At 40.6% G+C, this 27,899-nt stretch overlaps 1 protein-coding gene across 2 annotated transcripts in view; it reads left to right on the forward strand.

Moving 5' to 3' along the window:
* Window positions 1-27,899, forward strand: part of LOC109929423 (filamin-B) — a 133,706-nt gene that overhangs the window by 16,352 nt on the left and 89,455 nt on the right. For both annotated transcript variants that reach the window (XM_048606251.1, XM_048606252.1), the window contains exon 2: window positions 18,267-18,695. In XM_048606251.1, the coding sequence (XP_048462208.1) occupies window positions 18,347-18,695 (349 nt within the window). In that variant the 5' untranslated portion in view covers window positions 18,267-18,346. The remainder of the gene's footprint in view (window positions 1-18,266; window positions 18,696-27,899) is intronic.

Below are 27,899 nucleotides of genomic sequence, written 5' to 3' on the forward strand. Positions count from 1 at the left end.
GCAACATATTTCCTATAGCAGGGAGACCAGAACTGAACCAGTATTCCAAAAGTGGCCTAACCAATGCCCTGTACAGCCACAACATGACCTCCCAACTCCTATACTCAATGCATTGACCAATAAAGGCAAGTGTACCAAACACCTTCTTCACTATCCAGACTATCCTTCAAGGAACTATGAACCTGCACCCTAAGGCCTCCTTGTTTGGCAACATTCCCCTATCATTAAATGTGTAAGACCTGCCCCGATTTGCCTTACCAAAATGCAATATCTTACATTAATCTTCTAATAGACCTTATGCACTTCTCAAAAAGAGCTTTCCTTTAATCTTGAATGGGATGTGGCACATCAGCATTTATTGTATGTCTCTAATTGCTCATGAGAAAGTGGTGGCGATCCTACCTTCTTGAACTACTGCGGTGCTTCTGGTGCAGATACTTTCACAGTGTTCATAGGGAAGGAGTTGCCAATTTTTGACCCAGCAACAGAGAAAGGGTGACAATTTATTTCTGATCAGGGTGGTGAATGGCTTGGAACATAATTTGCAGGGATTGGAGTGACCATTTGTCTGCTGTCATTGTCCTTCTAGAAGGCAGAGGTTGTGGGTCACAAGGTGCCGGAGCCTTGGTGAGCTGCTGCAGCTCATCTTCTAGATGGTATACACTGCTGCCTCTATGTGTTGATGGAGGAGGGAGTGAATGTTGGAGGTGATGCATGGGGCTCTAATTAATTGGAGTGCTTTGTCATGATGGTTTTGAGCCTCGAATGTTGTTGGAGCTCTACTGATCCAGGCAATTGGAGAGTATTCTATCACACTCCTGAATTGTCTTGTCAATGATGTAAAAGTCAGGAAGAAAGGAGGCAAGTTGCTTGCCACAGAATTCCCAGCCACTGACCTACTGTTGTAGTCACAGTGTGAACATTGCCAGCTGAGCCTGGGAATTCACACTACAGGACATTGCTTTGGTGTAACAATAATCTGAGAGTCAACCTCAGAACTTTCAAGCTACATTCCAATACATGGTGGAAGACAAGTTAGGGCAATTTCAAAATTTGTTGAAACAGTTAATAAGTGAGGATAAGTGAGGATAAATCAGGATAAGTGAGCCTAGTGCGATGCTATTGACTTCATCCATCCTTCTAATACTGACTTCATATGCAGTCTTTGGAATTGCTTATGAAAATTAATTCTTAGTGTAACATCAGACATGCAACGCTCTAATCTGTTATACCTTTTCTGAATGCTTATCTGTTGAAGCAATGGGAGAATTTATCATTTATATGGCTAACTCAGTTCAGTTTCTGGTCAATGGTAACCCCAGAATATTGATATTGGGGGATTAGGTTATGGTATACCATTAAATATCAAGGGGAGATGTTTAGCTTCTCTCTTATTGGAGATGGCTATTACCTGGTATTTCTATGACATGGAGTTTACTTGCCGCTTATCAGCTGCACTGAAGTAAATGTAACCACAGCTATCAGTGCTTCCATTGAAGGGAATGGAAATGAAGCACCATGGCCAAGGGAGGAACCCATTGTTTGTGGATCACTGGAAGCCTTATTCATGGAGTTCAATAAGATGAGATAAACCATGGATGGAATCTTATAAGGGTCTGTACGACATGGCAAAATGTGTCACTGATCTCGACACTGGGAACACCTCACTCCATCTTTTATGCTTTTTACAAGTGGTGAAGGAAATATCGCACTGGCCAGCTGTGAGTTGCCAATTAAGGGAGATTGTTGAACATCCTGTTTGACAGTCCAAATCATTAATTATCAGTTTCCGATCTTTCCAAATTCACCAAACAATTTAGATGTCAAGAAAACTTGACATGGAAAACAGAACAGAAACTTGGCAAATTCAGCTTGCTTGCTCCAAAGGACCTCCAAGGGCACCAATATCTCAGGGCACATTGTACAGTACTGGCCACATATAACCCATATTCACAAACATTGGCATCTGATGTGTGCCAAATTATTAAAAACCCTCATGACACTTCTCCAATCCACTTACAGCTTGGTTTTGCACTTCAATGCTGGATGTCAGGCTGCACTGGCAACTAATATTGTAATGCTACAGAAAAGACACTGTTCTCAAGGACATACGTCCAGCTCATGAACTGGACTAGGCTATATCTCTGGCTCTTTCCTCACTGTCCCAGCACTCACTCACTCTGAGCTACTTGGATACTCATAATTCCCCCTGCCTTGCTTTGCCTTTTTGTGCTTTGACCCCTCAGCAAGAGAAATGGGGCTTATATTACTTCTACCTTGCTTGCCATTTATTGCAGACACAGAGGAAGGAAATTTGTCATCATTGTCAGCAAGCATCAGTCAAAGCAAAAGGGATAGCCTTCATTCAGGGTGTGCATAAGACCATAAGAAATAGGAGCAGGAGTAGGCCATTTTGCCCTTTGAGCCTGTTCCTAAGGATTGGTCCTAAGTTGTCAAAATCATCAGATCCAAATCCAATTGGTTTTTGGTATCTAGGTCGTGGTTTAAATTAATTGGCTAAATTCAAAACCAGTTGTCTTGGTAAAAATGCTGTTGTACCTGCTAACAGTATACTGTTCCAGTTTCACTGGAAAGACGGAGACTGAAGGGTGACCTGATAGAGGTCTACGAAATGATGAGAGGCATAGATGGATTGGATAGTCAGATGCTTTTTCCCAGGATGGAAAGGTCACCTACAAGTGGGCACAGGTTCAAGGTGAGAGGGGGTAAGTCTAGGGCAGAAATGCAAGGAAAATTTTCACGCAGAGGGTTTCTGGGTGCCTGGAACATACTGCCAATGCGGATGGTAGATGCAGACATGTTAGCAATGTTTAAGTCGTATCTTGATAGATACATGGATGGAAGGCAAACAGAGGGATAGAAACCGTGAATGGGCAATAGGTAGTGAGTGTAAATAAGGACTAGGAATTGGTGCAGGCTTGGTGGGCTGAAGGGCCTGTTCCTGCTGAATTGAATTGTATTGTATTATTCAATCTTTTCTTAAATAAGGGACCATAACCATTCACGGTACTGCAGATGTAGTCATAGCAGCACCTTGTACAGTTGCAGTAAGGGCTAACATTCCCTTAGTCTTCCTGATTACTTTCTTACCCTGTGTGCTAGCTTTCTGTGTTTCATGCCGAAGTAACCCCAAGTCCCTTTGTGTTGCAGCTTTCTATGTTTTTGTCCATTTAAATAATATTCTGTTCCTTGGTTCTCCACTCCAAAATGAACAACTTCACATTTTCACAAATTATGCACCATTTGCCAACTTTTTGTCCATTTATTAACTTATCAATATTTTTCTGTAAACTGTTTGTATCCCTCTCACAACCTGTCTTTCTACCTATTTTTCTGTTGCCTGCAAATGTGACTACAATACTTTCATTTCCTTTCTCTAAGTCATTAATATATAGCAAACAGTTGCAGTCCCAGCACTGATCTATGTGGAACCCTACAAGTCACGGGTCACCAATCTAGAAAAGAACAAATTATCCCAACTCACTGTTTTGTATCCATTAGCCAAATCTCTATCTATGCAAATATACTACCTGCAACACCTGTGGCCTCTTATGCTATGGCTTAACCTTTTGTGAGGTACCTTGTCAACTGCCTACTGGAAGTCCAAATACACACATCTACTGGTTCCCCTCTATTCACCCTGGTTGAGACTTCCTCCAAAAACTCTAATAAATTAATCAGACACAATTTCCCTTTTATGAAGCCATACTGACTTTGCTTGATTAAGTTATAATTTTCCAAATATTCTGCTGTTACTTCCTTTCTTGATTCCAATGCCTTTCCAACAAAAGATGTTAGGCTCATCAGCTTATAGTTACCTGCTTTTTGCCTCCCTTTTTGAATAGGGGTATCACATTGGAAAATTGGCAATCTTCTGGTATTTCTTCAGAATCCAAAGATTTTTGGAAAATTACAACCAATGCATTTGCTATCTCTTTCACTATCCTCAGATGCAAACCCATCAGGGTCAGGAGACTTATCTGCCTTTAGCTCCATTAGTTTGTCTAATATTACTTCTCTGGTGATAGTGATGGCACTTAGTTCCTCCCCCTTATTCTTTAGTATTAACAGGATATTCAAAGTATCTTCCACCATAAAGACTAATGCAAAATATCTGAGGAAAGGTCACTGGACCCAAAATGTTAATTCTGCTTTTTTCTTCACAGGTGCTGTGAGATCTGCTAAGATTTTCCAGCAACTTATGTTTTTGTTTCTGATTTACAGTATCTGCAGTCCTTTTGGTTTTTATTTATTGAAAAATATCTGTTTAATTCCTCTGCTACTTCCTGTTCCTCAGAACTATCTCCCCAGTTTCGTTTTCTAAGGAGCCTATGTTCACTTTGACCTCTCTGTTCCTTTACTTATACATTTAAAGAAGGTCTTATTGTCAGTTTTTATATTCCTCGTTAGGTTGTCAGGCATTAACTGCCAGGGCATATTGTGCATGGTCGCACACTCGCTGCACAATGATGGATGATAGTTCCTGCAGTTCCTATCCTCTCCCCACTGAACAGACTTCAGATCTTTGACCTTGCAGTCGACAGATTCCTGACCCATCGTGAATGTCACTGGCTTGGCAAATCCAGAAATTGATTTATTTCTTTCATCCCCTTTCAAAGGAACACGATATAATCACCTGCTCTGGCCTACAGTCATAGAGTCATACAGCACGGAGTCATACACCTTTCAGTCCAATTCGCCCATGCTGACCAAGTTTTCCAAATGACTACTAGTCCCATTTGACTGCATTAAGCCCATATCCCTCTAAATCTTTCCTATTCATGTACCTATCCATAAGTCTTTTAAATGTTGTAACTATACCTGCTGTCTACCACATTCTTTGGCAGATGATTCCACATATGAACCATGCTCTATGTGAAAAAGTTGACCCTCAGGTCCCATATAAATCTTTCTCCTCTCACCTTAAATATATACCCCCTAGTTTTGAATTCCCGCACCTTAGGGAAAACACCTTTGCCAATCACCTTATCTATGTCTCTCATAATTTTATAAACCTCTATAAGGTCACCCCTCAATCTCCTACACTCCAGTGAAAAAAGTCCTAGTTTATCCTTATAACTGAAACACACCAGTCCTGGCAACATCTTCTCTGAACCCTCTCCAATTTAATCATATCCTTTCTATAGCAGGGCGACCAGAATTGTACACAGTGCCTCAAAAGTGGCCACACCAAAGTCCTTTACAACCTCAATATGATGTCCCAACTGCTATAGTCAATGATCTGAGCAATGAAGGCAGGTGTGTTAAACGCTTTCTTAACCACCCTGACTACCTGTGAGGCAACTTTCAAAGAACTATGAACCTGAACCCCTAGGTGTCTCTGTTTGACAAGACTACTCAGGGCCCTACCATTAACTGTATAAGACCTGCCCTTGTTTGTTTTATCAAAATGCAATATCTCACATTTATCCAAATTAAACTCCCTCTACCACTCCTCAGTTCATTAGCCTAATTGAGGATCCCTTTGTAATCTTAGATAACCATCTTCACTGTAGACTATATCACAACTTTGGTGTCATCTGCAAACCTACTAACCATGCCCCCTAAATTCTCATCCAAATTTTTTATATTAATGACAAATAAGTGGTCCCAAGACTAATCTCTGTGGAACACCGCTGGTCACAGGCCTCCAATCTAAGAAACAGCCCTCCATCTCCACCCTCTGACTCTTACCATAAGCCAATTTTGAACCCAATTGGCAAATTCTCCTTGAATTCAATGTGATGTTATTTTACTAATTAGTCTACCTTGTCAAACGCTTTAGTAAAGTTAATATAGACACTGTCAACTGCTCTGTCCTCATCAATATTTTTCATTATGTCCTCCAAAAAATCTCAATCAAATTTGTGAGACACGATTTCCCATGCACAAAGCTATATTGACTACCTAATCAGTCCTCTTTGTCACCTCTTGGTTTTATCAATGGAAATATGCTGGGAAATGACCTGGAATTATAATCCCACTGTATAAGGCCTCTGGCAACACCATCTCCTGAATGAACCTGAATTGCTTCAGGCATGTTCTTACTTCAAATTAACATTAATTCCTACAGTCAATTGGAAACAGTTAAATGTGCACATTTGGCCCACATTGAGCATTCTATCTCATGCACCTGTTTCTGATGTCTTTCTGGATGGTGACAGGAGTTACAATGTCTCTGAAATACAAGGAAAAAGTTGTCAGGGTATCTGATAACAGACACCCACTTTTAAACTTGTAAAATATGTTTTTCTCATCTTTTGAGTATATTAATTCACCTTGTATCTGACATTACCCTCCAGACAATGTTCACAAGTTCGTTTTAATTTTGCTCTTGAGTCAAGCAATAGGCATCCAGGAGCAGTCCTTACATAAGCCAGGTGACATAACCTTAAAATCAAAATCCACAAATCAGGAAAGAGGATACAAAACAGTTCCACATTTCTATCCTCCCCTATCTGAAGAACTTTTTAGCAAAAAGCAGTGGATGCTTTAATGAATTATTTACACTTGTTAGCTTTTTGCTAGGTACAAGTTTACGAGGATACAAAGCCAAAGCACGTGAAAAGAATTAAAATACAGATCAGCCACACTCTTCTACATGTAGAGAAGTGACCTACTCTTCTTTCTACATACAAAACAAGAGGCTCATTCACAACACATATGGGTAGTAAATCTGAGGCCAGTTAGATTCTGGACACAAATCTATCAGACCATTAAAAAGTGGTGGTGTATTGCCTATCCGTTTCCAGTGTTAGGATTTTTAGCTACTGTAAATATATTTGATGTCTGTGAAGATTGGGATTATTAAGGTATATAATGTTTTGTGGGGAAAATAACACATCTTTCCCACCAACACCAGCAGCATTCTCAGATTATTTGCAATGTAATTTAGGTGCAGTTAGAGTTGATTCTACTTTGTTCTGGTTGTATTCCTCAAGCTTAGTTGCATTAATGCAAGAGCCTATATGTCATTTCTACAGGCCCTCGGAGTCAAGTTGCCCAATCAGTGAATGAATCTAAGCAGTCAATTTTGTGACCGGAGCATGCTCTGACTTGTTTCATTTTAGTGTATTAACAATCATATTACCATCTGTCTCGACAGTGTTCAAACGTAGGGCCCTAATTCTATTGCTTTAATGTATTCAGCATTCTAAGGATCTGCTATTGTACCCAGTCCCCTCCAAGTGTTGTTAAAAGATTGAAACCATGGAATGGATTGTTTCTAAGTTTCCAAATCAACCTACAGAGACATACAAAGAATCTTGTAACATCTTGTGTCCTAATGTGTGCCATCTTTACCTCAGACTCCCTGATATATTTGCTAGCAACTGAGCAATTGTAGTTTTAAATAAGATACTGGGAGTGAACAGAAATTCTTTGAAGTGCAATGCTAATCATATAGAAACACTTCAGAATCTCGCAGCGCAGAAGGAAGTCATTCTGCCCATTGTTACTGTGCCAGAATTTTGAAAGAGCCATTCAATTAAACCCTCTCCCTTGGTCTTTCTCCATAGCATTGCAAAACTTTCCTTTTCAAGTACAGATCAAATTTGCTTTTGAAAATTACCATTGAGTTTGCTTCCGTCAACCCTTTTGCATGAATATTCTACCTAATTCCCTTCCTAAAACTGTATTTTCTGGTAACCAATGCCAAGTGGAATGCTAATTTACTTTCATTTTTTAGAATTCCTTACTTTTTACATGCTTTTTTACATGTAGTTTTTCATTGATGCAATTCTTAATATTTTAATTTATAATCGTAGAAGTCTTATAGGTATTTCACCCAGTGGTAATATTCATCAGAAATATCTAATTGTGACAAAGGTCAGGTAAATTGAGCATTTAAGGTTTTGGAGTAGATTTGTAGTTCGGGTTGTGGGTGTTGAGGTTGGTTGGCTCGCCGAGCTGGTTTCTTGTTTCGCAGACGTTTCGTTACCATGCTGGGTAACATCCTCAGTGCAGCCTCCGATGAAGCCTTTGGTTTTCCTTTGTAGTGGGATGTATATAGGGTCGAGTTCAATGTGTTTATTAATAGCATGCTTCGTGGAGTGCCAGGCTTCTAGGAATTCTTGTGCCTGTCTCTGCCTAGCTTGTCCCAGGATTTTGGTGTTGTCCCAGTCAAAGTTGTGGTTCCCCTTGGCCATGTGGCTTGAGATGAGCGAGTATTGGTCGTGTCTTTTTGTAGCCAGTTGGTGTTCATGTTGCTTCATCGGATGCTGCACTGAGGATGTTACCCAGCATGGTAACAAAACAAGAAACCAGCTCAGCGAGCCAACCAACCTCAACATTGGACATTTAATTTTGGTTCATGTGAAACTTGAAGCAATCTTCCTATAAAAACAACTTGTGTATTTATAGCGCCTTCAATACAGGAAAACATCCAAAGTCGTTGCACTTGAGGGCGGCATGGTGGCTCAGTGGTCAGCACTGGTGCCTCACAGTGCCAGAAACTCAGGTTCAATTCCACCCTCGGGTGACTGTCTGTGTGGAGTCTGCACGTACTCCCCATGTCCATGTGGGTTTCCTTCATGTGCTCCGGTTTCCTCCCACAGTGCAGAGATGTGTGGTCAGGTGGATTGGTCATGCTAAATTGGCCGATAGTGTTCAGGGATGTATAGGTTAGGTGTGTTAGTCATGGGAAATGCAGGGTTACAGGGAAAGGGTATGGAGATGGGACTGGTTTGGAATGCTCTTCGGAGGTTGGCTGGGACTAGTTAGCCAAATGGCCTGTTTCCACACTGTTGGGATTCTATGAACTAGATTAAAGTCTTCCTCAGGCCTTTAAGACCTGTAAACAATCTGGCTGAAAGTTTAGGATAATATTATAAATATCGTGTAGTTGATATACATAAATGACATCCAAGGCTTGGTACAGCTATTTCATATGTTATTTATACATGGATTTTTAAGACTTCATTGTAGTGTGAACTTAAATGGCAAAATTTACCTTTTGAAGTAAAATTTGAAGTACAGCATCAGGTTTAATGCTGAATTCCCACATAATTACAAGTCAGTTTATTGTATAATTAAGGTATAGAAAATAGAAGAAAAGTAATTGTTGGATTTAGATCAAAGGATGCCAAATGACAAGCTATGTTCTACAAATAATGTTGTTACAGTTCTTTTTTTAGACTGGCCTCCCCACTCTGTCCTCAATGTATTTGGTTAAGAGAAGACATTGCTTTTCATGAGTTTCTGATAGGAATGGGCTATTATTTGGTGAGGAATTTTCACATTTTCAGCAGCTCCAATACTAAAGTACATAATGACCTAACAATAGAGGAATATAGGACTCAGAGTCTTGCTTTAAGTTGATCATATGGTCAACTTTGATTTCGGAATGCGCTAACTTTGCAATGAATATAATTTGTGGAAATATTGTCATATTTCTTCTTATAGTCTGTACAATTATACAGTCAATTTTTCTTGTTTCATATTCCCAGATTATTTACTAGACATATCAAACATTTTACTTTAACACATTCATATTATGCACCATCTTTAGTTGGAAAATTCTTACAAGACATATTTTTTATAAGAGTTACCGTCTTGCTGGCCTGTCTTTAAATGCTGGAATATTTTATTGTGTCATTAAACTTAATTCATCAGATAGCAGTTTCTGAATCATGGGGAGTCTATGAAGTGATCCCAGCGGTAGCACAGACTATCTAACATTTGTCCATGTATCATTCATGTCAATTTACCTCTGCCACACTGAAAGTTTTGTTTTATTCATTCAGGGGATGTAGGCATTCCTAGCTGGGTTCATCTCTAGTTAACCTCGAAGGTAGTAGTGAGATGTTTTCTTGAATCACGGCAGTCCATTTGGTGTTAGTACACCCATAATGCTGTTAGGGACAGAGTTCCAGGATGTCGACCCAGTGACACTGAAGGAATGGGGATTATATTTCCAAGTCTGTGTGGTGAGTAGCTTGGAGGAGAACTTGCAGATGGTGGTATTTCCATTTTTCTGTTGCCCTTATCCTTCTATATTTGGTGTTGTTGTGGGTTTGGAAGGTGTCATCTAAGAGGCTTTGGTGAGTTTCTTCAGTGTATCTTGTAGATGGTACATTCTGCTGCTACTGAGCATTGGTGAATGTTTGTGGATATGGTGCTAATAAATGTACTAGGTCCAGGGAACAAAATAGAGAAAAGGGATGGAGACCTATTATGCTGGGCGTATGTTCCCATTATATTTCATGCATGGATCAGGGGATTTCTCTGGAGTGGTTTAACATCTAGAACATTCACATGTATTACAAGTTAATTACAAGCAAATCCAGACAGAATGATAGGACCTCAAATCTTACTTCATTTTTCTGAGTCTCTATCTGTCAGAGGAGGAAACAGAATGGGAACAGCAGCCCTAAATGTGTGTACCCAGCAGCTACAGATTGGAGGATCTGAGAAGAGGTGGATAGCAAACATCTTGAGGCTTTGAAACAGTACCAATTGTTTTATTTTACATGGTCAACAGAACACACATCTGGGCTAGAGATCTTCTAGCCACTATTTTTAGAAAGCTGCCAGAAGGCCCAAATCTGACAGCCTTTATTGCCCTTATGAGCATTTTGGGCATTCCTTTTTCAAGGATCTATAAATGAAGCGATGGGTTTTTTTTCTGGTCTCATACTGCCCTCCACATGTGCTGTCTGGTTTGAGGTTGGTTACATGGGCACAGGGGATGGTGACCCTGAGGGTAAAGCTGTAGCTGCCACAAAGGAGAGGTGAGATTGGTAAGAAGGAGCACACCTGAAGTGAAATTCAGTCATAGAATCATAGAATCCCTACAGTGCAGATAGAAGAGAGGGAAGAGAATGTGCTGCAAAGTTACCTGTAATTCTTCCTCGGGGCCCTGCTGCAGAAGATGAACAAGAGGAGAGAAAATAGGCCCATAGAGTCTGCACTGATCCTTCAAAGAGTATCCCCCCACCACCGGCAAACCCAGCCTCCCACCCTATCCCTGTAACCCTGCATTTATCGTGGTCAATCCACCTAGCTTGCTTTTCCCTGGACATGATGGGCAATTTAGCATGGCCGATCTACCTAACCTGCAAATCTTTGGACTGTGGGAGGAAACCGGAGCAGTCGGTGGAAATCCATGCAGACACAGGGAGAATGTGCAAACTCCACAGAGTCACCCGAGGCTGGAATCCAACCCTGGTCCTGGGCTGTGAGGCAGCAGTGCTAATCACTGTCAGTCCTTACCTCTGTGGTGGTATACCATTTTAAATACTTTTTCTCCAATGACAGCAATTCCTTTGGAAACTGACACTGTGTTTTTCAGAAGTAAGGACCCAGCTTTGCTAAGTGCGTGCTTATGCCAAGAAGAAATACTGGAAATTTTAGCACAGAGGTCAAATGTTAGTACGTTTGCAGAATTTGACATCTATTAATTTTAATGGCTGGAAAATCCTGCAAGGCCTGCTGACAATACAGACGACTGCTACGTGAAGCTTTGCAGCAGGAGTGCTCATTTGTAAAACTCTCCCTGCTGTTTGTAAGCAGTCCCTTGTACTGAAAGTTTAAAACAAGCATCAAAGACTCTCTGGCCGCACGGTGAGTAATAAAGGGATTTTTTGTAAAGGATGTGTAAAATGCATGACTGTTTTTGAACTAGACATTGTGCAATATTCTTGTCGCTGTGGAAGCTTTTAGATTCAAGTCGGGTTTCATTCAACAGAACAAGGTGTGGCCTTTACTCCTAAAGTACGATCTCCATGCTTCATATTAGCCTTAAGGGCTTAGTTGACGTCATCTACCTTCAGGTCTTGCACACTGAAAAGAAATGGAGCTTATATTTCAGAATTTTGAACCTGATAAAACTGCCACTGTTACTTCTCTAGCTTTGCTTCTGAGCTACTTTCAATGTTAATATTGTAACATGGTTTGCACATTTTGAGTTACTTGCTTTTCAAGCCGATCAGTACAGAAAAAAAGATACTTAGAAGCAGAATGTTTGTAGATAAGATAACCAGCCTAAATATTAACCCGCCAATATCAATAAGTTTAAATGTGTCCTTGCGGTTAAGGCTTTGTAATGTATATCCTCTTCAGTTTATATCAGAGTGAGTCAGTGCCCCACCAGTTGTTTTCATATATTGTATTTGGGCACAACCCAACAAAGATAAGATTACTAACCAGGTAGCTGTGTTTGTGGAATTTGCACTTTCTCAACACTTTAAAAACAAAGGCGGTGAAATTTGATAAAATACAAACTTTGTTCTGCTACTCATTACAATGTCTAACTTGTACAGCTACAGGTTCAGTACACTTTTGGATCGCTGAACACTTAAGCAGCGCATTCAATGTTGTGATATACTAGCACCAGTGAATGTTAACCTGCACAATTTAAAGTCAGCTGCATTTCCTAAAGGGAAAATGCTGGATGTGGCTGGGAGAGCAGAAATATTAAAAATCATCTCAACAGGGAAGAGAATGTGCTGCAAAGTTACCTGTAATTTTTCCTGGAGGCCCTGGTACAGGAAATGAACAAGAGGCGAGACAATAAGAGGAGAGAAATCCTCTATCCAAAGGAGATCAGGAAGCCATTTAAAGAGATCCTGCAAAAAGCAGTGGGTGTCGAAAATTGTGGTGATTAACATCCCAAGGACCTGGATGCAATGCCGCAAATAGTCCAATGACAGTTTCAACAGTCATGGTTAGTGAATACATCTTCAAATGCCATAAGAATGAATCATTAATCATTATCTCAATTTACCATCTCATCTCTTCACTCCCTTTCTTTTATTACTGGCCGTCATGTATTGCCAATTCCTAATTGCCCTGAAGAAGGTGGTACTGAAGCAATATTTTGACCATCTGCAAGCCACATGGTAAAAATATTCCACAATGCTGATATGGAGTTAGTTTGAGGATTTTGACTCAATGACAGTGAAGGAACATTGATATATTTCCAAGTCAGAACACCCAGGCAGCAGTCTTCCCAGTCACTTGCTGCCCTTGTTCTTAAAGCAGATAGAGGTTTGCAATTAGAAGATGCTGTTAACAGAGCCCAAGATGCCTTGGTGAGTTTTGTAGATTGAACACACTGTAGCCAGTAGTGGAGGGAGTGAATGTTTATGTTGGTGGATGAGGTGTCAGTAAAATGGATTGTTTGAAAGTGGAAAGTTGTCTTTCTTCAGTGTTGTTGGAGTGGCTCTCATCCAGGAAAGCGGACATTATTTCAACATTTTTTTCACCTGTGCCTTTATAAGTAGTGAAGGCTTTGAAGAGTTAGGAGGCGGGAACATTGTAAATTTACTTTATTAAACAATTCATCCAATGTTGACTTTGTGGTGGCTTTTATTTGAGTATTGTGGCGAAGAAAACATTTTCACCTGTAACAGGGTGAAAAGAAAGTGTGAGATTATTGGTGAATGGTAATTTGGGTTTCATTTACTGTGGGGTAGTCAAATGAGCTGTTTATGGACAACCCAACAGAAAGGGCTATGGCTTACTCTTTCATTCTCCTGAGCTGCTTGTTTTAGAGCTGTTAACAAGGGCTATGCTATCGTAATGCTGAGGTTCTGCTTGATGCAGCAGACAATGACTAACCATGACATTTGGAGAGGACAGCAGGCGTGACTCAGAGCAGAAGATGTAATGGAAGACATTGCTAAGCAACCTAATGATTCACTTGACGATGATGTTTCATATGACAGTGTTGCATTTCTTATCTGCATGCTGTCCAGGTGTACGTGTTTTGTGCAACAGAGTCCTGAGCCAGGTGCTGAGCCAGCAGATATAAACCCTCTGGTTCCTCATGGTGGCTCAAAAGCCCATGGAACAGTTGACTGGCAGAGAATACAGGTATCATAACTGCTGCCAGGATACCAGGCATTGACCTGCATGAATACTGATACAGCTGTACATGGGTGTACATTGCAATTCATCTGTGATGCCAGTTTAGCAACTTGCATGCAGTCAATGGCACCCTGCACTGTGGAGAAGTCACATGCCCACTCCACTTGTTTCTCTCTGGAAAGAGAGAATACAATGTATTTTAGATAGATAGATAGAATCCCTACAGTGTGGAAACAAGCCCTTCCACCCAACAAGTCCACATCCGACCCTTGCAGCATCCCAGCCAGACCCATCCCCCTATAACCCACACATCCCTGAATACTATGGGCAATTTAGCATGGCCAATCCACCTAGCTCGCACATCTTTGGACTGTGGGAGGAAACCAGAGCACCCAGAGGAAACCCACGCAGACACATGGTGAATGTGCAAACTCCATACAGACAGTCGCCCGAGGCTGGAATCGAACCCAGGTCCCTGGTGCTGTGAGGCTGCAGTGCTAACCACTGAGCCACCGTGCCGACCACCTTGTAGGCAGAATTCAATGGCGTCCCCTTATACAACAGTAGATGGCAAATTTTTAAGATGTTGAAAAGGTCTCCTGCTCCAGTCTGATTGGAGCACACTGCAAAGAGATTTTCAGCCACTTGTAGTGCCATCCTCACCATGCTGTGTGGATGGAGGTCTGCCTGCAACAAAGGCATTTCTAGAGAACACAAATACATAGTGTTTCCACTGGAGGCAATATCAGTAACCAAAGGTCACTAATATAATTGGGAAAAAAACAAGGGGCAAATGATAAGTTACTTTTTGCAGTTATGATCTGGATTCCATTGCCAAGGTGGTGGAAGCAGATTCAATGCTTACTTTTGAAAAGTAAATTCTGGAGTGTATTGAATTTACTTTTGAAAAGAAAATATTTGAAGGACTATTGATAAGTGTGTCTAATTAAATGGGACTTTCAAAGACCTGGGACAGGAATCTTGGCCAAGTAGCTTCCCTCTGCACTGTAAGATTTAATGGATTTATTACAAGGTGTATTTTTTTTATTTTAAAGAAATACTATTTGGTGATCTGTTACTACAATGTGTTCATGCTGACCATCAGAAACATGTCTGAAATCACTTATTCCAAATTTTTGTCTAATTGTTAGTTTTTCAGTAATTGTTATGTAACTTTCTTATTCCCTTTGGTATGTCTCACCAAACTTTGATCCAATAGGGAGATCTAGCAAGTGACCTGTATGCAACATGTAGTTTAAGAAAGTACATAAAAACAGCCTGAGGTGACTGTTCCCTTTTGATTTTTCTTCTTTTCTGTGGAAAGCAGCCTGCCTACTGTCTAAGCTTCATCCTTTGGGGAATTTACTGATTGAGTAATTGTAGGCACAACACAAATTCATACCTTTTTTACACAGCTGCAATGAACTGTGCAAGCATAATGCTTGCCAGATGTTATTGAAAAGAAGTGGTTTTGTGATTTGAAACCTGAAACTGACTTGAAGAGTTAAAAACTTTAAAATATTCTGAGAAATGCACTAAAGTACGGTAGAGTTCCAATAGCTTTTATATAGGTCCTACAGGATAATTAATTATCACAAGGTACCTTTTGCAAAAGAAATTGTGGACTTCAGGTGAAACGCATGAATGATTAAGGGTGGGGGGTGGGACAAACTGAAAGTATGTTCAGAGACAAAGGTTTCATGCAGACATTTGAGGAAGGATTTTGAAGCAGTCAGGTGTAAAGGATTACCAAGAGAATTTTAGCATATAGTTATAAGGATTGCAATTTTAGTCCGGGCCAGTTTGGGATGGGTGAGAAGACTAAAAACCTCTTTACTACCCCCGAATGGAACGTATGGTATTGTAACTGTCAGCCTTAATTTAAATCCTGCCAGCCATTTGGTTCTACACAGGAAGTTGATGGGTTTGTTGCTGGACTACTGACCTGTCTAATTAAAAATTATAGCAGGCCCTAATAATATCCTAAGATGAGACCAAAACAAAGTGAAAGCTAGAAATCTGACATAAATATAGAAGATGCTGGAAATACAGAGCAGATCTGGCAACATGCCGATGACAACAAGGTGCAGGGCTGGATGAACACAGCAGGCCAAGCAGCATCATAGGAGCAGAGAGGCTGACGTTTCGGGCCTCGACCCTTCATCAGAACATGCCGATGACCTTTTGTTGACAATCCAAAGACTCTGATTTCCAGTTAGTAATGAGGCACCAGTCTGTTTCCTTCAGTTTGTTTACCAGTAGTTCCATTTCCGAAGTTAAAGTGGTAATCAGCAGGTTTCCAGTAGAAACAGAGCCCTTGGTTTATTTGCATTATTTTAGTTGTTCATCTGCTATATTCTGCAGGGCCAGTTGGGTTAAATTGTGGGCCCTTGTTTTTCATTTACCAACACCTTAGCTCAGTGGCAATATTTGTTATGTAGTGACATATCTATTTAGACGGATTGGACAAGTGGGAAGTATTTTCTTTGCAGAAGAAAAGGCTGAGAGGAGTTTTGATACAGGCTTTCAAAATCATGACCAGTCTGCACAGAACAGATAAGGGCAAAGCTGTTCCTATTGATGCAACAGTCGAGAATGGGAGGACACGGATTGAAGGGAATTGCAACACAATGAGTGGCTAAAATCTGGAATGTGCTGCCTGCAAGTGTGGTAGAGGCATGGCAAAATGAGGCATCCAAAAGGTATTTGGAATGTTATCTGTAAAGAAAGAATAGAATATACAGGGTTACGAGGAGAAAGCATGCTACTAGGTGAGATGCTCATTTGGAGAAAGGCATGTAGATAATGGATCGCATGGCCTCCTAGTAACTCAACAATTCTATGTTATTTTGTAAATAATTAAGCCTTTGTATTCTCAATAATACATATATTTAAGATGAGATAAATGAGGATGCTGAAGAGGTCTTGTAAATCCTTTATTCAATGCCTTGAAAAACATCAGATATTTAGAAATGAGCTTGGAGGAAGTAGCTGGTAATGGGGGGGTGCTTGTTAGGGAGGAAAGGGGAAGAGAATGCTATTGAATGTTAATCATTTTACAGAAAAATCTGACACTAATATTTTACAAGGATTCAAGGCAAAATCCTTTTGACAGACTTTACTATCTTCACTGTTCTCACATGTAATATTTTTGACAATTGTCTTCTAGGATGGTTTTAAAACCGTATTCCAAATTTCCACTGAAGTAAAGGCAAAACCTCTTAATTTGTCAGTTGTAAGGTAAATGAAACTTTTTTTTGAAAGAACTATCAAGCCATTATTTCAGGTTAAAGATAAATAACTGATTTTCTCACTAAGCATGTGCCATGATTTCACACCGCTGATTTCACACAGCCCTGTTGTATTTCTTCTGTCAGAGGGTCATGAATCTTTGGAATTCTTTACCCTGGAGAGCTGTGAAGGCTGAGTTACTAAATACATTCAAGGCTGAGATAAAGAGAATTTTGAACTGTAGGGGATTCAAGGGTAATGGGGAACAGGCAGGAAAGTGGAGTTGAGGCCAAGATCAGTGTAACAATAATCTTATTGAATGGTGAAACAGGCCAGTGTCCTACTCCTGCTCCTATTTCCTATTTTCTTATGCTGGCAGCACCAAGTAATTACTGAACTTCCACTGGTGTCAGTTCCTGAAGCATTAAAAGATTTAAGATTTTGAAGCATGTTCCAATACTCAAAGAGGCTATGTGGCCAAACATGCTAGCTTTCTTAAAGAGTATTTCATGTAATTCCTTTCATCTGTCCTTTCCCCATCTGATTTGAAGAACAGGTTTTGTGAATGAACGTAGAAATTTATGATGAAAATCAGATGCTGAATTGTGGATAAATGCGTGATGTGTGTAGTGGGGATCCACGTACGTCCGAGTTTGTTGTTTCAGTGTTCAGTTGCTTAGTGAAGGACATTGTAGTGGGTTCAATGCCAGCAGGGGTGATGGTGCTGACAGCATTCCTTCTCTCTTTTGTTTACAGTCCAGTGACAGTTTCTGGGACCAGATGTGAGGGCAGCACTGGGCGGGAATTGGGTGTGAGGCCCCATAAAGCTCAGCAGCATTTGCTGTCCAGGTCCTTGGAGTGGTCATCTGCAGAGTGTGTCGGTGGTAGTTAAGGCTGAGTTGTCAATGTGAAAGAAAGGGAATACATGATGTGCACACACACACCTTTAAATACCAATGACATTTCTCTGCGATCTGTACAAGAGATGCAAGTCCCTCTGTTACCCCGGCGAAAACCATCGACTGGCAATCGTTCGGGACGAACCCAAACTAAATCCTGGTTTATGTAAGCAGAGAACGTTTAAAATGTGAGCAGAAGCGAGTCATTGGGTTTGTGCAGCAGACGCGCGGCTTCAGATTTTGTGTGCGCTTGTCTACTGTCTGTGTTGAATATATTGGTTAAGAGTTACTCTCCATTTGCCAGCAGGGAGGCTCCAGGGAAAGCTGCAGCCAGTAGCTGCCAACCCGGAAACGGAGAACGAGTTAAATAGGAGGAGGCGGCGGCAATGAGCACGCATGTGCAGAGGAGAGAGTCTGAGCAGCCTGGGGACAAAGACACCGAGATGCCGGCCACCGAGAAGGACCTGGCCGAGGACGCGCCCTGGAAACGGATCCAGCAGAACACCTTCACTCGTTGGTGCAACGAACACCTAAAATGTGTCAACAAGCGCATCCACAATCTGCAGACCGACTTGGCGGACGGGCTGCGGCTCATCGCCCTGCTCGAGGTTCTCAGCCAGAAGAAAATGTACCGCAAGTATCACCAGAGACCCACCTTCAAGCAAATGCAGCTGGAGAACGTGTCTGTGGCGCTTGAGTTCCTCGAGAGGGAGAACATCAAGCTGGTGTCTATTGGTGAGTCCAAACACTTCTAGCAACCTCTTTCTCCATGACCCTTTTTAAAAGTTTACATTTTAACTCCTTGACTTTTCGTGCTAAAGCGAAATGTTACTCGTCAGCTCCCTTGTTCCATCAGGTAGATACTCCTTTCTTTTAAAATAAAAAGGAAACCATGAGGGGTATTGATCCCTGGGTGATTAGCCTTCAATTTTTCATGATCCTCCAAAAGCTGCATGCTTGCGAGCTGTTGCAGCCTCTCTACACGCCAGCGCCTTTATAATGTGGAATTTAAAACTGGGTCAGTAAACCACTTGTCACTTTCTGCGCTTTCCCGACACGTCGGTTTATCAGAGATAGTAGGAACTGCAGATGCTGGAGAATCCGAGACAACAAAGTGCAGAGCTGGATGATCACTTATTTCTGGGGCTGCAGGATGCAATCTCCGAGGCACTAACATCTGAATGTGTTCACTATAAAAGCTTTGAAATGACCAGCTGCCAAATTCGATTGTTCTGTATATTCCGTTGAGCTTGTAAATCTCAGTTGTCACTTGTTTGTTTTTGCTTTACCGAGTTGAACTCGTATTTTTTTTTAAAAACCTACTTGTTACCGGGAAGGTAGGAGCACCGCTTCTCTTAAATCTGGACTAATCTGGTTCACTCTTCTTTTGGGTCGTATAGCCATCTATTAGAGTAAGGTGTGGTACCTTCAGGTGCAGACATTTCCTACAAGAACGAGGAATGCGAAACGCTCACCTTGCCCTCTGAACCCACTTTTACTGCCTCGCTCTATTGAATTAATCTGCTTCGTCTTCTGAATTTTTTTTTAAAAAACGAACGCTTGCAACCCGTCCCTGACTACTACTACTTACCCCCCCAACTTCAATAAATCTAACGTGTAAAAATAATCTATGATCCGTTAGTGTTTGGATAATCTCGCTGTCGTTTGGGTGACAAGCTTTTATTCAATCGCATTTGAACTTTAGTCCCTTCACTCCTTTCCTCCTTAAAAGGACTGGCTTTTTAGAGTCAAGATTTGGTTAAATATTAGCTGGGGGGTGTGATTTGGAAAGTGGCCATCTAAACAGTGACATTGAAAACTTGAGTGACCTGCTTGTTTGCATTCATGGTCAATGATTGATCCATGCCATATATTCAAGGACCTGATGCTCCAATCTGCTGTTTGGTCAACTGGGTGCCTAGTGTTGGGTTTTATTACAAAATTGGGTGACTCTCTTGCAAACTTCCATTGTCCAACTGAACTTTTTCAGTAAGTTGCACTTTTTTTTTTAAGAAGTTGGAGGTTAGATAAAACAAGACTTGTACAAAGTGTTTCACTCCCAAATCCTTGTGGATACCAACAGGTGGGTGTACACTTTTATGCTTTTTTTAAAGCTTGAATAAGCTGAACCATACCATGACTGCTGCAAAACTATCTACTTTCTGTATTAGAGTAGACTTAGTTTTAAAACTAACTTGGATATTGCTTCAAATTACCAGACATGGTTTTTTATTCTTCCCCAATGTTGTATTCACTTGAATGGTTTGCTAGTCCTAGAAATCTACAAATTTCATGTGCATTTAAGTTTGTTTTAGTTTATACATGGGGTGCTGAGTTATTCTACATTGTCATGAGTAACTTGCTCTAATGTGACAACATTGTCATCCTCCAGTGCATCATGACACTTTGACCAGATGGGACTTCATTTATAGTCCTCAAGAGACTTGTAACTATCACTGTTTTCATACTGGCCTCCCCAAGTAGCAACTTGTACATTTCTATATAATTAGAAACCAGTAAGTTACTGGGGAAAAACTCAGCAGGTCTGCCAGCATCAGTGGAGAGAAAGCAGTCAACTCTTTAGGTCCAGTGACCCTTCAGAAGGGCCGAATGTTAACTGTTTTTACACACCTCACTGTACCATCTAACTGCAATCTTCTACGAATGACCTTGTGGATGCCTAATCTTGGCCTATATTCTAATTTTTAGAAGCACAGGATTTCTGGCTTTATCACTTCAGAAATTATAATAGAACTAGTCCTTGGTAAATCCTGCACTTGAACTGCAGATAGCAGCGTTATCATCCAATATATCTTGAGCTGTAGAACTTGAATCTTCTTAAAGAGCATACCAACATTCGAGGATGCTCCTGAATCTGCTAGAGTACTGCTGCAAACTATTGCAGTAATCTTTTTTTAATTTAGATGGTCCAAGTATTGAGCTGGCTGCACTTGAAGGCAAGGGGAACTTTTCCAGTGGAAACATCTGATGCTGTTGCACATGAATTTGCAGCCAGTGCATCAATTCTGGATGGGGTTATCTGTGTGCACTATAATGTCCTTGCCTATGGGCTAGAAAGTCTGTTCAAACCTCACCTGCCCCCAGAGGTGTCACTTGTCTGAACAAGCTGATTTAACTCTCTTCTACCTTTTTGAATTTATAACTTGTTTTTTTCTGTTTTAATGGGGATCACAATCTATCCTTGAGGATTGAAAACCGTGTGGTGTTACCTCCTAAACTGTAGAGTTTCAACAGTTTATTCTATGTAAGCATAACAGGTACTCATTGGATTTGACTCCATCACGTCACTTGTGGGAAGAAACATGAACTTTTTAGTTTGTCATTATAGATAGGACAGCTTCACTCAGTAATGATTAAGCTATTAATTGCTACTCCTTCCCCACGATCATATTTCTGTTTGCATTGTATTAGTGTTTTTCACATACTGAAGTGTCTCTTCCCTAAGATACTCACCTTGGAGCAAAATTCTTCTGCCCCTTTTTAGAAATATAATGTGCTTCGAGGTTAGGCTGTTACAGGCCAATAGTTTTTGGATTGCTGTATCCAAAGTAATTTCCATACAGACTTGTGGAGCTGCTTGATTCTTCAAGTTAAAATATGTTGACTCTAACTTGAGCATTACCTGAATAGGCCAGGAAGTATTTACCAAATTCATTGGCTGCTGGTAGTTATGGTAACTAATTGATTTGTCACTGTTTGTACATTGACAAGCTTTGCTTAAAAGCAGTACAGGCAGAACACAGTAAGCAAAGGATGTAAAGATCAAAAAGACTTGAGGGCATACAGGTTACACTATTTGAGGCTAGAGTCCATCCAACAGTCTAACAACCAAAAAGAAGCTGTTGCTGAACCTGTTTGTGCATGTATTCAGGCTTCTGTATCTTCTCTGACAGAAGTTGAAATAATTACCATGGTGTTGGGTCTTTGGCCACCTTTCTGCAGCAGTGGGCCATGTAAATAGTCCATGGATGGAAGGTTGGCTTCTGTGATCTGGGGTGTGCACACCACCTTCTATAGCTTCTTGCAGTCCTGGGCAGAGCATTGCCATAACAGGCTGTTATGCACCTGGACAGTACACTTTCCCTGGTGCATCTGGAAAAGTTGAAGAGACCTTTATGGCCATACCAAATTTCCTGAGGATGAAGATGCATTGCTGTGCTGTCCTGACTGTCCACTTATGTGGGAAGTCCAGGACAGGTCATCTGTTATCATCACTCCTGAGGAACTTTGTTCTTCACCCATCTCATCTGTTGGTGTAGATGGGGGGCATGTTCTCCACCCTTCTTTCTGAAATTGACTTCAGACTGACCAATAAGCAAATGATTAAAAACAAGTCTACTTTCTCCTCAGTTAGCTTACACTATTTGGCTTTTGATTGTACAAAGTAGCCATTTGTACAACCACTAATGATCTAAGGGGTAAAGAAATATTTGCATGTAAGATTGTACTTCTCACTTGATCCCTGTGATTGTTTCAGGTGTTTGAATCCTTGAAGATTCCAATATTGACCATTAACTCTATCAGTTATGGGTGTTTAATGTTGGTTACATATGGTGCCCTGTTTGCCTATCTGTTTCCACCTGAAAACAGGAGGGGTTTGCATCCTAACCTAAACAAGTCTTGCCCATGTGGTGTACATGATGTAGCATAAAGTTTCAACTAGCTTGTGGCTTTTTCCAGTTGGTGAATCTTTACCACACCAGTCATTCTTCTACTGAAATGACCAGCCACAGCAGCTGTATGTCAGTTGTGCAGTATGATGCATTTATCTATTTGTCCTGTTTAATGTTACAGTAAACTTTACAAGATTTTGTTCAATGCCTTCAGTTTGCTTCATGTTGCTTGGTGTTTCTTTCTGGATAATGAAATTTGCAGTTTTGGCTCACAACTAACTGCTTTAGGCAACTTTCATGCCTCCTAAACACCAGAAGATGTGTTTTTGAAGACTTTCCATATGCTAGCTCAGTGGGCACAACTCTCAAATTTAAACCAAAATCTGAAAAATACCATTGAGTCTGACTCAACTGAAGATGACAACTAGGTTAAGTTGTTTTTTGTTCTCTGGTTTAGAATCCAGCCATGTCTTCAGTCTATCTCGCTGCCCTTAGGGCAACTTGTCCTCTAACCAGGATTAATTCAATTTTTTTCACTAAAATCCCATGTTGCAGTGCTAGGTCTATCATTGTCTTTATTGTGATAACTGTTCTAAATTCTGTAGTCTAAACAGACTATCTTCCCAGTGACCCTGCTCTAAACTCCTAGGGAATAACTATGCTATCCCAGTTAACACAAACTTTCTTCAATCTATAAAGGACACCTCAGGATGTACCTCTAGAACTTGGGCCTTGCTCCAATGTCTAACTTCAGGGCTGCCATGATGTTCTGGCAAATTGCAGCATCCAAGACTGTGCCCAGTTGAGCTATCTCAACCACCTGCTTGGTGTGATTCTGATCTCTTCACATGAGCACAAACTGTAGTGTGACCAAGTTCAGCCTCCACTCTTTCTTCCACAGGAAGTATGCTACCAGTGCAAGCATGTCAAAGCAAAAGTAAACTTCCTTCTGGATGGACAGTGGCTCTAGCAGTAAGATTATAGACATTATCTTACATTTCAGAACAAAGACTCTCAATGTTTCCATCCTTTTGGGCAGGAAGGGCATGTTATTTGGTTTTTCTTCTCCAACTCTTGGGAGTATGCACTTGAGATGGGACAAAGATCTACCTGTAAATACCAAAACTGTGTAGCCTGATCCCAGCCTGCACTAGAACCCTCCACCTGAGCTTTGGCAATGCTCTCACTGTCTAGAGGCTTGTTCTTCTCCCACCTGCCAGGTGTTGAAGTGGTGTATTTTAACTAAAATGAAATGAGAATTCTAGTGTCCTACATGTTGCACAGCAATGTTTTGTCCTGATCTCTGGCTCACATGATATTGTGACATGTGCAAGAAAATGTCCCTTACACTTGGTGTAATTCTAGTTGATTTATAACTTGAGTAGGTCAGTTTAGTGACAACATCCTGGGAGGTCATGTAGAAGCACAAACTTGTGTAATTTTCCTAATGAAGGAGGAACAACTGTTTAACTCTGAGTATTACAGTAGTAACTTACTTAAGCTTGCCAATGCAGTTGCATCCTCTGCTGTCAGGGATTCACTGGCCTTGCTTTTTTTAGTAAACATTAAATTAATACATGGAACTTAATGTCAACTATCCTCATTTTGAGGTGAGGAAGAGTCTGTATACTCTGTTCAAAATCACTTGAAGTGTGCATATGTGAATACAAGCAGCAGAAGGTAAAGTAGCTCACAATGCAGAGTGACCTAGATGCTAAGATTAAAGTGGCAGAATTGAAGTCTTGAGGTGTGACTTGTAACAAAGTGCTTTTGGCTGATTTTTCAGTTTGAAATATTGTGGAAAGGAGCCCAGTCTGCAAACTTACTGATGAAAGCAGCCATTTGAGAAACAGTTGCATGCCTCTGAACTAGTCACTTTTTTGTTTGGAAAAGACTTTCAGTATGTCCATCTGCCATCAAACATTCTCCAGAAATATTTCCTTCTGGACTCCAGTTAATTCTTACACAGACAAATTGTGTAGACAGTACAGGGGGGGCACTGCTACTTTAGGACCTCTTTTACACTGTTCTAACTGCTGAGTGACTCTAATTGGAAAACTATTTGGGCAACAACTGAATGTGGACCATTCATTGAACACCTTTTCTCAATAATCCTTCTGTCATGAAATTTCAGTTAATTGGGCCTCTGATGGAAACACGTTTGTTTTTGTCAGTTTGATCCTGGAATGATATGCTGCTAAAGTGAAACTTGTGGCAACTACACTGGCTGAACAGTTTAATATCCAAAGGTGGGGCAGACTTCCTCTGTACTTAATTACAGTTGCAGTCATGACTTGCACCACCTTTTGACTCTTTCCTGGTGAAGACATTGCTTGTGTAGACTTCTCCACCTGTGGGTAGCCTTTGCCCTCCCTGGCAGCCAGTAGATTTAAGGTTTTTGGTTTTTAGGAGGTGCCTGTCAGTGATTAATTTCTAACTTAGCCAGGTTTATATCCACAACTAGGATCAGGACAATGGTGTGCTGTTAGTACTTTCCTACTTGATTGATTCCTCCTGTAGGAATACCCCTTATACAGGACATTTTCATGCAGAAATTTTTTGACTTAAGTTAATACTTTTCCTGCAATGATAATGGAACTTCCAGACTGACCTTGAGGCACTGCTGCCCAAGATTAAAGTTGGTGTTGAGATTTTGACTCTTTGTCAGTTTTACTCACTGCTGTTTGCAGTATGGCCAAATGAAAATTCTCCACTGTCCAGTACCCAGGAGAGCCAGACAGAGACCCTGCCAAAGTGATTTTTGTAGCTAAAGCAACTTCATTGCTAGGACACTGGTTAGCAGTTGAAAGCAGGAAGCTTGGCCAGGATGTTGACGTGATTGTCAGCCTTTACATGGATTGGGATCCTGCTTTCAAACCACTGAACTTTTCCTGGCTTGTTGGTAATGTGTATACCAGTTCACTTCATCTCTTTGAAGTCAGAAGGTAAATCCACAATTCCTGACCAACAGGACTTTTTCATTCCTGGAAAGTCTGCTTGTTGTGGGGTCATTCTTTTCAAACAACTGAAATCCTCAGACAGGGTGAGGCAGTGGGTCTTGCCTCTTCAAATGGAATCCAACTCTGTGCTGGAATTATGCTAGACTGAAGTGGCCAACTAACCCCCACAGAAGGGCAATGGGCACTTGAGGGTCTGCATGCCTCTTTTATTACACTTTGTGGGTGATCTTGAGACCTATAAACGAGTGTGGCTTCTCTTACACTAACAGATTTTATTTGGTATTTTTGCCATGCCAAAGGCTTCCTTGGGACTTGCTGTTTTTAAACACAACAGCACAAGAGGTTAATGTAATAACACCCAATGGATTGACTGGGTGAAGATGTGGACATGGGGTGATGTCCCATTTCTGTAGTCTAAGTTGAAGTGTAAAATGCAGCAGTTTGATTTGCATGTAGTGCAGTCTGTCAAGTACAGACAAGCAACTAATCAACAGTTGATGCACTGATTTTTATATTGTCACTTGACTGACAAGTAACCACAAGTTCCAATAAGACAATGGTTACACTGTGCCTGCATGTCTCTTTATTACACTGTCATTGCAATCCATTCCATACTTAGAGCTTATGTATTTGAATTAATACCCCACCCCATACCATGTAGAAAGTGATCTAGTTCTTGGAGTAATGAATTTGCATCTTTAAGCAGTGTATGGGCAAATACCACCTCGTCCAAAGTTGGAGCTGTCAAGACTCTTGTGAAGCACAAACTGATGTATAAATCAGAAGAATGGGAGACTGTTTCGAGGTGAACTGCACATGGGAGTGCCACTGGTTACTTCAGTGTAATGTTTCTTCTCTCTTGTGCAGACTTGTTTATGCCATTCTGTAGCAGCTAATGAGCTATATCAGCATCCAATTAGATACAGTCACCAGTAATTATAAACTGAGGGAGTGGGCATTGTCTCTAAAAGATCCTGTCAAACATCTTAAGCTTGAGTTTGGGTTGGATTCTATAAATATTAATTGACATCTTGTGTGAATATCATTAAGGACATTCAAAACAAGCAAAAGTCACTCTTCAGTTGATTACCTGTTATGCCTGTTTGTAACTCCATGTATGCTCATTTGCCATATTTCTTGCAATTCCCTTGATGTACCATTCAGTTATTGAAATATATGGAGAGTAACTACATGGTTTTTTAAACTGCTGCCTGAGTGGTTTCAAGCAGCTGTTAAGACCAACTAAATTAGACAAACTTGTTTCCTCCTTGCTTCCCTGCCAAGCTTTAGTCTTAATTGCAAGTAAAACACTAGATGCTGTCTGGAAGAAATAGCATTCAGTCCTCCTTGCATAATTTTCAATTACACTCATCCTGTATTCAACTGTCACGCAAAATGTTTGAAGCTGCAATGGCAGCTTATCCTCTGGCAAGCTGTAGTTATTCCTTCAATTCTTCAGTTGAAGTGAATGGTAATGAGCTATTTGACTACATCAGCTTATTGACAAAATTTGAGACTACAAAAAAGCATGTCTGACTAATGTTCCTAGCCTCTAATCTGTTCAGATGCTATTGCATACCTCCCTGGAGTAAATGGGCCTTGAACCCAGGGTTTCCATTTCCAGGGGTAGGATACTACAGGAGGGTCCCCAAATATTCCTGATATCTAATAGAATTAGAATGTGATTCACCTGAATCAGAATTGGCTTTCTAGCTTATTTCTCCCTCCTATATTGGGACCTGGTTTAAAAACAGATTAACTCCTTAAATGAGGCATTAAGGTAGATTCTTTCAATGAGACACTTTGCTCGTATACTCCTCCATACTCTATTTAGTGTTAGCAGATTAACATTAACCATCTGGGGAGTTAAATGTAATGTGCTATGTACAAACTTTAAATCCAATCTGGAGGCAAGGGTTTTTACTTAAAGTAGGCTGAGTCAGTGGCTCGTGGCTTCCTTTTGGTGATGGTAATTAAAAACATTAGCATAATACAAAGTAACTTTTTGAAGTGTGCACATTAGCTAGGTTGAGGTTCAAGAAATCCTATTTTGCATTCTGTAAGACTAGATTTCAAAATGTGAATTAACAAACATGCAACCATCTTCCACTGCACTTAGCAGAACTTGAAATTTGATTACTGGATTTGTTGCAGGAAACACTTCAAGATTTCTAGTACAAACATTACAAACTAGCATCTGACTATTTCACTTTTTGGTTTGGAGTTGAACACCTGTTTGTAATTTTTGGATTACAAGTGTTTAGTTGTGCCATCTTATGATTCTCTGGGATAACCAGACTGATTCCTGGGATGGCAAGATCCTGTTCAAGAAACTGAATTAGTTT

Source organism: Rhincodon typus, chromosome 16, assembly GCF_021869965.1.
Source record: "Rhincodon typus isolate 14 chromosome 16, sRhiTyp1.1, whole genome shotgun sequence".
Classification (NCBI taxonomy): Eukaryota; Metazoa; Chordata; class Chondrichthyes; order Orectolobiformes; family Rhincodontidae; genus Rhincodon; species Rhincodon typus.